Source organism: Hylobates moloch, unplaced genomic scaffold, assembly GCF_009828535.3.
Source record: "Hylobates moloch isolate HMO894 unplaced genomic scaffold, HMol_V3 SCAFFOLD_12, whole genome shotgun sequence".
Lineage (NCBI taxonomy): Eukaryota > Metazoa > Chordata > Mammalia > Primates > Hylobatidae > Hylobates > Hylobates moloch.
The window spans coordinates 50325878-50335556 of NW_026652287.1; the positions used below are offsets into that span (position 1 = coordinate 50325878).

A 9679-nucleotide genomic window follows, 5' to 3' on the forward strand; every position below is an offset into this window, starting at 1 on the left:
CCGAAGTCCACGCCAATCACTTTGTGTTAATTGGGATCATCTTCGTTGCAAGTGACGGAAAACTTAGCCACTGAGCAAAGGTGAGTGGCTTTCTTGTGGATGAAAAAGCCCCCCGGGATGTGGAGGTTGCAGTGAGCTGAGATCACACCACTGTACTCCAGCCTGGTGACAGAGCGAGAGCTTTTCTCAAACAAAAAAGAAACATTCAAAAATAGATGAAAAAGCCAAGAGAACAGCTTCAGGCTTGGCTGTATCCAGGTGCTAGGACAACATTGCCATTGGGGAGGGTACTACATGGTTGCTAGTCAATGTGCCCTGCTTACCCCCCAACCAATGGAAAGGTGTGTGATGGCTCTGACCACTCCCCAGAGCCCAACCCAGGTCAAGGCGGAGTTCTCTCAGCACCTGGATATGATTGGACTCCCCCGGGGGGTTACATGACCTTCAATTAAGAGCTAGTCATGTCCCAGGGTTGTGTGATGTTCTGATCAGCCAGGCCTGGATCATACGTCCCTAAGGGGGAGGTTTAACAGCTCCATCAGCAGTGCTGAGGACATGATAGGAGGGTTGCTTGAGGCCAGGAGTTCAAGACTGCCCTGGACAACATAGCAACATTTCTTGTCTCTATAGGAAATGCAAAAATTAAGACAGGCTTGGTGTCTCACGCCTGTGATTCCCAGCTACTTGGGAGGCTGAAGTGGGAGGATCACTTGAGCCTGGAGGTGGAGGCTGCAGTGAGCTGTCATCCCGCCACTGCACTCCAGCCTGGGTGACAGAGCAAGACCCTATCTCAAAAATAAACAGCTTTATTGAGTGACTGCTTTTCCTCCCTATGAGCAATTTTCGGGAACCTATTGTGTGTCAGGCCCTTGTGCCCAAGCCCCTGTTCAATCCTTGCATCAACCTCGTTAGGATTCTCACATTTTGCAGATGGGACACTAAGACTCTCAGAGGTCCAGCCCTCCAAAATACTGAAGTCCTAGCTCCGCTGGATTGAAAATGGGCATCGCAGAATGGGGGCTGGAAATTTTTTTTTTTTTTTTTTTTTGAGACGGAGTCTCGCTGTGTCGCCCAGGCTGGAGTGCAGTGGCGCAATCTCGGCTCACTGCAAGCTCCGCCTCCCGGGTTCACGCCATTCTCCTGCCTCAGCCTCTCCGAGTAGCTGGGACTACAGGCGCCCGCCACCACGCCCGGCTAATTTTTTTGTATTTTTAGTAGAGACGGGGTTTCACCGTGGTCTCGATCTCCTGACCTCGTGATCCACCCGCCTTGGCCTCCCAAAGTGCTGGGATTACAAGCGTGAGCCACCGCGCCCGGCCGGGGGCTGGAAATTTTTTAAAAATTGTTTTTAAAGACAGGGTCTTGGCCAGGCGCGGTGGCTCACAGCTGTAACCTTAGCACTTTGGGAGGACGAGGTGGGCGGATCACAAGGTCAGGAGTTCAAGACCAGTCTGATCAACATAGTGAAACCCCGTCTTTACTAAAAATACAAAAATTAGCTAGGCGTGATGGTGCATGCCTGTAATCCCAGCTACTGGGGAGGCTGAGGCAGGAGAAGCTCTTGAACCCGGGAGGAGGAGGTTGCAGTGAGCCGAGATCACACCACTGCACTCCAGCCTGGGCAACAAGAGCAAAACTCCGTCTCAAAAATAAATAAAAAGGCCAGGCGCGTTGGCTCACACTTGTAATCCCAGCACTTTGGGAGGCCGAGGCGGGCGGATCACGAGGTCAGGAGATCGAGACCACGGTGAAACCCCGTCTCTACTAAAAATACAAAAAAAAATTAGCCGGGCGTGGTGGTGGGCGCCTGTAGTCTCAGCTACTCGGAGAGGCTGAGGCAGGAGAATGGCGTGAACCCGGGAGGCGGAGCTTGCAGTGAGCCGAGATTGTGCCACTGCACTCCAGCCTGGGTGACAGAGCGAGACTCCGTCTCAAAAAAATAAATAAATAAATAAAAATAAATAAGTAAATAAATAAATAATAAAGACAAGTTCTCCGCCTGTAATCCTAGCACTTTGGGAGGTGGAGGCGGGCGGATCACCTGAGGTCTGGAGCTCAAGACCAGCCTGGACAACATGGTGAAACCCCATCTCTACTAAAAGTACAAAAATTAGCTGAGCGTGGTGGTGCATGCCTGTAATCCCAGCTACTTGGGAGGCCGAGGCAGGAGAATAGCTTGAACCTGGGAGGCAAATGTTGCAATGAGCCCAGATTGCGCCACTGCACTCCAGCCTGGGCGACAGAGTAAGATCTGGCTAAAAAAAAAAAAAAAAAAAAAAAAAATAGGGCCTCACTCTGTTGCCCAGGCTGGTCTCAAACTCCTGCACTCACTAAAAGAAAAGAAAAAACAACAACAAACTAGTAGGCTCAAAAGATCCTCCCTCCTCAGCCTCCTAAAGCACTATGATTAAAGGCATGAGCCGGGCCCTCGGCCTGGGGGTTGGAAATTGAAGCCTCTATTTTATGTATTTATTTATTTTCTGAGACAGAGTTTTGCTCTGTTGCCCAGGCTGGAGTGCAGTGGTGTGATCATGGCTCACTGCATCCTCGAACTTCCGGGCTCAAGAGATTCTACCAACTCAGCCTCCCAAGTAGCTGGGACCACAGGCGCAAGCCACCCATGCCCAGCTAGTTTTTTGTATGTTTTTGTAGGGACGGGGTTTATCCAAGTTGCCCAGGCTGGTCTCGAACCCCAGAGCTCAAGCAACCCTCCTGCCTGGGCCTCCCGAAGTGCTGGGATTACAGGTGTGAGCCACCGTGCCGGGCCTAAGCCTCTCATAAGGCCGTGCGCCCTCCTAGAGGCCACCCTTGCAGAAGATTCCCTGAGACTTAATGACCTGGGGCACCCCGGACTTTCCTAATCGTAGCTCCACCCACTCGAGCCGGGTGCCTTCGCGTTTCCCGTTTTTAAATGAGATAGTGGCACACCCAGTGGCATCCTCCCGCCCGGGCTCTTATCGGCGGTCCCAGCCCCTGCTTGAGCGCCTCCGGGTGTCACGGGCCCCTGCGGACACTAAAGCTCTCGAACCCGGATGTGGACCTCGGTGCGGCGCGGGGCAGCCTGGCTGGGAACCCTGCTCGGCCCCGGAGAGGGGCCCCCCGAGCCGAGGGGAGGAGCGGCGCATGCCCACAAGCCCCCCGCGGGAAGTAGGAAATCGACCGGCCAGGCGGTGCGCTTCGGACCCAGCCAGGGCATGTGCTCGGAGGCCCGCCTGGCTCGCAGGTTGCGGGCTGCGCTGCGGGAGGAGGAGCCGTGGTGAGGGCGGGGCCGGGCGCGGGCCAGGAGTGGGGGTCTTTGGCCGGGGTCCACTCTGACCCTGGCGTTTGCAGGGCGGTAGAGGAGCTGCTGCGCTGCGGCGCGGACCCTAATTTGGTGCTGGAGGACGGCGCAGCTGCTGTGCACTTGGCGGCCGGAGCCCGGCACCCGCGCGGCCTGCGTTGCCTCGGGGTCCTACTGCGCCAAGGCGGGGACCCCAACGCTCGGTAAGGTAGAGCCTGGGTCCGGGGCAGGGTCTCCCCACGCCGAAGTCTGGGAATCCGGGAAGGGGCGCCCCACCATCCGGGGCCAGGGCCTCGGGGCCGAGGGTAGGGTTTGGGGGATCTTGGGGAGGGAACTTGGGGGTCCAAGGGCAGGGGCTAGGGCTCGGGGGAGGCGCTGGGGTCCCAGACCGAGGGCGGGGAATGGGGCTGCGTTAGGACCAACGCGGGGATCAAGGGTTCGGATCTTGGGGTGGAGGCTCCAGGGTCAGACGGCAGAGGTTTGGGTGCTGGCCTGAGGTCATAGCATCTAGGTTCCAAGGACAGTGTACCAGGGTGCACAGTGGAGATCGGGGAGGCCGAGAACGAAGGCTCCGGGTCCCCAGAGCGGAGATTGGGGTTCCTGCCGGGAGGCTGAGTCCGCAATGATCCCTCTTGCGCTGCCGCCCCAGATCTGTCGAGGCGCTGACGCCGCTGCATGTGGCCGCCGCCTGGGGCTGCCGCCGCGGCTTGGAGCTGCTGCTGAGCCAAGGAGCGGACCCGGCGCTGCGCGACCAGGTTGGGAGGCACTGCGCGGGCAAAGAAAGGCTGGGTGAGCCCAGATGGAGGGAAGGAAGGTAAGAGGGCCTCGGGCGCCCCCTGCTGACCTCGCCCCTGTAGGACGGACTCCGGCCGCTGGACCTGGCCCTGCAGCAGGGACACCTGGAGTGCGCGCGAGTCCTGCAGGATCTCGACACGCGGACCGGGACCCGGACCCCGATCGGGGCAGAGACCCAGGAGCCCGAGACTGCACCTGGCAGTGAGTAAGGCCTGCAGGGATGCTGGGGCTTGACTTCTGGGCCAGTCCCTGGCATCCACTGTCTTCCCCACCCCGCCCATTGGTTCTGTGTCACATCCGCTATCTGTGGCCAGCTCTTTCGGCCTCAGACACTCCGATCTCCTTTTTCTGTCTGATCCTATTCCCATCGCTGTCTCATCCCTCCTCCTCTCCTCTCTGGCCCCCACTCTCACCTGCAGCCCCAGGCCTCTCTGGACCTCCCGATGAGACGCTGAACTCCATAGCACTCCAAAAGCAGCCATGCAGAGGTGACAACAGGGACATGGGCTTGGAGGCTGACCCAGGACCCCCCAGCCTCCCTGTTCCCCTTGAAATTGTGGACAAAGATGGGAGCTCGGTGTCCCCTCCAGGGCACTGGGATTCCAGCTCAGACGCCTCTTTCGTCACAGCGGTTGAGGTCTCTGGAGCTGAGGACCCAGCCTCGGACACTCCCCCCTGGGCTGGGTCATTGCCACCGACCAGGCAGGGACTTCTGCATGTTGTCCATGCCAACCAGAGGGTACCTAGGTCTCAGGGCACGGAGGCAGAACTGAATGCCCGTCTGCAGGCCCTGACTCTGACCCCACCAAATGCTGCTTGGTTCCAGTCCTCCCCTTCCTCCATGCCTCTCGTGGACAGGAGTCCATCTCATAGCTCCCCACGGACACCACCCCCTGGAGCTGACTGCCACTGCCTGTGGGAGCACCAGACATCCATTGATAGTGACATGGCCACGCTCTGGCTGACAGAGGATGAGGCAAGCTCTACAGGTGGCAGGGACCCTGTCGGCCCTTGCCGGCAGCTGCCAGTCTCCACTGTGTCTGACTTGGAGTCGCTGCAGGGACTCCGAGCGCTTGGTGAGAATCCTGGCCCCGTCACACCCTTCACCTGGCGGTTCTACCTCCAGCGGCTGGTAGAAGCCCAGATTGCTCCTGGTTAGTCTCCCCAGGGCACGTGGAGTCCAGGGAGCCTCCAGGAATCTCCCGGAGAACCCCAGCTCTCAGCCCCACTTCCCTCCCTATCTTAGAATCATCCCTTCCTCCATTTCCCTTGACTTCCAGGCCCAGAGTTTTCAGGGCACAGCCTAGAACTGGCTGCAGCCCTGCGGACGGGCCATATTCCAGACGTCCAGGCAGACGAAGATGCGCTGGCCCAGCAGTTTGAGCGGCCAGATCCTGCCAGGAGGTGGCGGGAGGGGGTCGTGAAGTCCAGCTTCACATATCTGCTGCTGGACCCCAGGTACTAAGGGCAGGAAAGCCCCAGAAATAGAAACTAGAAAATTTGGGGATTGGTTTTTATTTGCTGTGTGCCCTTAAGAAAGGGGGGACTGGCCCTAGAATCATCAGTTCTTCTTCTTCTTTTTTTTTTTTTTTTAAGACGGAGTTTCACTCTTGTCAAGGCAGGAGTACAATGGTGCCGTCTCGGCTCACTGAAACCTCCACCTCCCAGGTTCAAACAATCCTCTTGTCTCAGCCTCTCAAGTAGCTGAGATTACAGGCACCTGCCCCCACGCCCGACTAATTTTTGTATTTTTAGTAGAGACGAGGTTTCACCATGTTGGCCAGGCTGGTCTCGAACTCCTGACCTCAGGTAATCCACCCTGGCCTCCTAAAATGCTGGGACTACAGGCGTGAGCCACCGCCTCTTTTTTTTTTTTTTTTTTTTTTTTTTTTTGTGGTGGAATCTCACTGTTTCGCCCAGGCTGGAATGTAGTAGTGCAATCTTGGCTCACTGCAACCTCTGCCTCCCAGGTTCAAGCAATTCTTGTGCCTCAGCCTCCCAAGTAGTTGGGATTACAAGCATGTGCCACCATGCCTGGCTAATTTTTTTTTGGAATTTTAGTAAATATGGGGTTTCACCATGTTGGCCAGGCTGGTCTTGAACTCCCAGCCTCAACTGATCCTCCTGCCTTGGCCTCCCAAAGTGCTGGAATTACAGGCGTGAGCCCCGGCTGGCCATGGTGGCTCACGCCTGTAATACCAGCACTTTGGGAGGCTGAGGTGGGCGGATCACCTGAGGTCAGCAGTTAGAGACCAGCGTGATCAACATGGAGAAACCCCATTTCTACTAAAAATACAAAATTAGCCAGGCGTGTTGGTGCATGCCTGTAATCCCAGCTATTCAGGAGGCTGAGGCAGGAGAATCACTTGAACCCGGGAGGTGGAGGTTGCAGTGAACTGAGATCCTGCCATTGCACTCCAGCCTGGGGAACAAGAGTGAAACTCTGTCTCAAAAAAAAAAAAGAAAAAAGAAAAAAAAGAAAGCTGCTGAATGTCTTTGGGGAGCCGCTGCCTCTCTCTGATCCTGTAATCAGGAGTCACTAGACATGGGTTCAAGATATGTTGTGACTTTAAAGACTGCCTCTGGGGACCACTCTATTCACTTTTCCCTGTCTGAGCTGTCCCCTTCATCCAGGGAGACTCAGGATCTGCCAGCCCGAGCCTTCTCACTGACCCCGGCTGAGCGCCTTCAGACTTTCATCCGTGCCATCTTCTACGTGGGCAAAGGGACGAGGGCCCGGCCATATGTCCACCTCTGGGAGGCCCTTGGTCACCATGGGCGGTCAAGAAAACAGGTGTGAGGACAGGGATCAGGGTTCAGCAAGGGCTGTCAGGCCATGGGCAGGGGAGGGGATTGGGGGTGCTGACTTCTGACTCTGCCCTAGCCCCCCCAGGCCTGCCCCAAGGTGCGTCAGATCTTGGACATCTGGGCCAGTGGTTGCGGCGTTGTGTCCCTACATTGCTTCCAGCACATGGTCGCTGTGGAGGCTTATACGCGGGAGGCGTGTATTGTGGAAGCCCTAGGTGGGTGCCTGGTACCTAGAATGGGGGTCATATGAAAGGCATTTGGCTTCCCAGTTCCCTCATTTTTTTCCTTCTGAGGGGTGTTGATTTGTTGACTGAGCAATTATTGAGCACCAACTTTGAACCTGCACATGCATGTATTTTGCTCCATTGGTTTATCCCCACTCGAGCAATACACATTGGGTTTGCTGTCATATACTTTTTTGTGTGTGTGTGAGACTCTGTTGCCCAGGCTGGAGTGTGGTGGCATGATCCCGACTCACTGCAGCCTCTGCCTCCCAGGTTCAAGTGATTCTTGTGCCTCAGCCTCCCGAGTAGCTGAGAATACAGGCACATATCACCATACTGTGCCAAGCTAATTTTTGTATTTTTAGTAAAGACGGGGTTTCACCATGTTGGCCAGGCTGGTCTCGAACTCCTGGCTTCATGTGATCTACCCAAAGTGTTGGGATTACAGGTGTGAGCCACCGTATCCAGCCTCCTGCTGTCACACACTTCGGCTGGATGGGGAGGTATCCCCATGGCTGCCCCTGTGACCCCATATGCAATTTCTCCAGGGATCCAGATGCTCACCAACCAGAAGCAAGGGCACTGCTATGGAGTGGTGGCAGGCTGGCCACCTGCTCGTCGCCGGCGCTTGGGGGTGCATCTGCTGCACCGTGCCCTCCTTGTCTTTCTGGCTGAAGGCGAGCGACAGCTTCGTCCCCAGGACATCCAGGCCCGGGGCTGAGTGCTGGGGAGTTGGCCATCTAGCCTGGGGAGAAATGTTTGAATGTTCCAGCTGCCCCATGCTGACAGCAGCCCCCATCTCTGGTTTCAGAAGGGGTGTGTGTGTGTGTGTGTGTGTGTGTGTGTGTGTGTGTGTGTGTGTGTAGGGAGCACCAGGGCAGATCTCCCCCAGGCTGAGGGAGGACTTTGTTGCAGATGGTGCTGCTGGAGAGGTAGTAAGTAGTGAGCTCCCCATCGTGGGAGGAGGACAAGAAGGGAAGCAGAAGGTGCTTTGGAACAGTCCAGTGCTTCTGTAAGAGGCGTTTGAACCTGGGCAACTCCACCTTGAATAGGAGCTGGGTAAAATGAGGCTGAAACCTACTGAGCTGCATTCCCAGATGATTAAAGCATTCTAAGTCACAGGATGAGGTAGGAGGTCAGCACAAGATAACGGGTCATAAACACCTTGCTGATAAAACAGTTTGCAGTAAAGAAGCCGGCCAAAGCCCACCAATACCAAGATGGCGACAAGAGTGACCTCTGGTTATCCTCATTGCTACACTCCCACCAGCGCCATGACAGTTTACAAATGCCATGGCTGGCCAGGCGCGGTGGCTCATGCCTGTAATCCTAGCACTTTGGGAGGCCGAGGCGGGCAGATCGCCTGAGGTCAGGAGTTCAAGACCAGCGTGGCCAACATGGCGAAACCCCATCTCTACTAAAAATACCAAAATTAGCTGGGCATGGTGGTGCGTGCCTGCAGTCCCAGCTACTAGGGGGGCTGAGGCAGGAGGATCGCTTGAACCCGGGAGGTGGATGCTGCAGTGAGCTGAGATTGTACCACTGCACTCCAGCCTGGGCAACAGAGCGAGACTCTGTCTCAAACAAACAAAAAAACAAATGTCACGTCAACATCAGGACGTTAACCTTTAGACCCTATATGGTCTAAAAAGGGGAGGCATGAATAATCCACCCCTTGTTTAGCATATCAAGAAATAACCATAAAAATGGGCAACCAGCAGCCCTGCCCTGTCTATAGAGTAGCCATTCTTTTATTCCGTTAGTTTCTTAATAAATTTGCTTTCACTGTACTCTATGAACTCGCCCTGGATTCTTCCTAGCATGAGATTGGAGAACCCTCTCTTGGATCTGGATTGGGACCCCTTTCTGGTAACACTTCGGCAGCTTCGTCCTGTCAAAATGGATAGAGCCTGCCAGGCGCGGTGGCTCACGCCTGTAATCCCAACACTTTGGGAGGCCGAGGCGGGCGGATCACGACGTCAGGAGATTGAGACCGTCCTGGCTAACATGGTGAAACCCCGTCCCTACTAAAAATACAAAAAATTAGCCGGGCGTGGTTGCAGGCGGCTGTAGTCGCAGCTACTCAGGAGGCTGAGGCAGGACAATGGTGTGAACCCGGGAGGCAGAGCTTGCAGTGAGCCGAGATTGTGCCACTGCACTCCAGCGAGACTCTGTCTCAAAAAATAAATAAAATAAAATAAAATAGATAGAGCCTGCTTTTACCTCCCAGACATGGGACACCCACATGGCGGGATGGACTAGGGGATCCTCAGCTGCACTCAGGTTATCTACCCAGCTCAAGAGCCAAGTTCACTGCTACCCAGCTGTGAGACCTCGGACCAGTATTTTATCTGTCTGAGCATCAGTTTCCTCGGTTGTACAGTGGAGGCAGTAAAGAGGTCCTACACCAGGGGATCACTGTAAGGTCATGTTAGGGGCTGGGCGTCATGCTTGTAATTCCAGCACGTTGGGAGGCTGAGGTAGGAGCATAGCATGAGCCCAGGAGTTTGAGACCAGCCTGGGCAACATAGCAAGACTCTATCTCTACAAAAAGTAAAAACATTAGGCGGAT

At 55.5% G+C, this 9679-nt stretch overlaps 1 protein-coding gene across 3 annotated transcripts; it reads left to right on the plus strand.

Moving 5' to 3' along the window:
- The first annotated feature begins 2981 nt into the window (after nucleotides 1–2981).
- ANKLE1 (ankyrin repeat and LEM domain containing 1) lies at nucleotides 2982–9079 on the plus strand. 3 transcript variants are annotated; one of them, XM_032170077.2, is made up of 9 exons: nucleotides 2982–3256; nucleotides 3331–3483; nucleotides 3930–4035; nucleotides 4138–4276; nucleotides 4495–5151; nucleotides 5356–5533; nucleotides 6710–6869; nucleotides 6960–7098; nucleotides 7656–9079. In XM_032170077.2, the coding sequence occupies exons 1-9, from the start codon at nucleotides 3033–3035 to the stop codon at nucleotides 7826–7828; spliced, it is 1929 nt and encodes a 642-aa protein (XP_032025968.1). In that variant the 5' UTR covers nucleotides 2982–3032; the 3' UTR covers nucleotides 7829–9079. The 3 variants fall into 3 exon arrangements, with proteins under 3 accessions (XP_032025968.1, XP_032025969.1, XP_032025971.1); XM_032170078.2 differs by having other exon boundaries at nucleotides 2982–3253; XM_032170080.2 differs by having other exon boundaries at nucleotides 4495–5229; nucleotides 7656–7914.
- The last annotated feature ends 600 nt before the right edge of the window (nucleotides 9080–9679 follow it).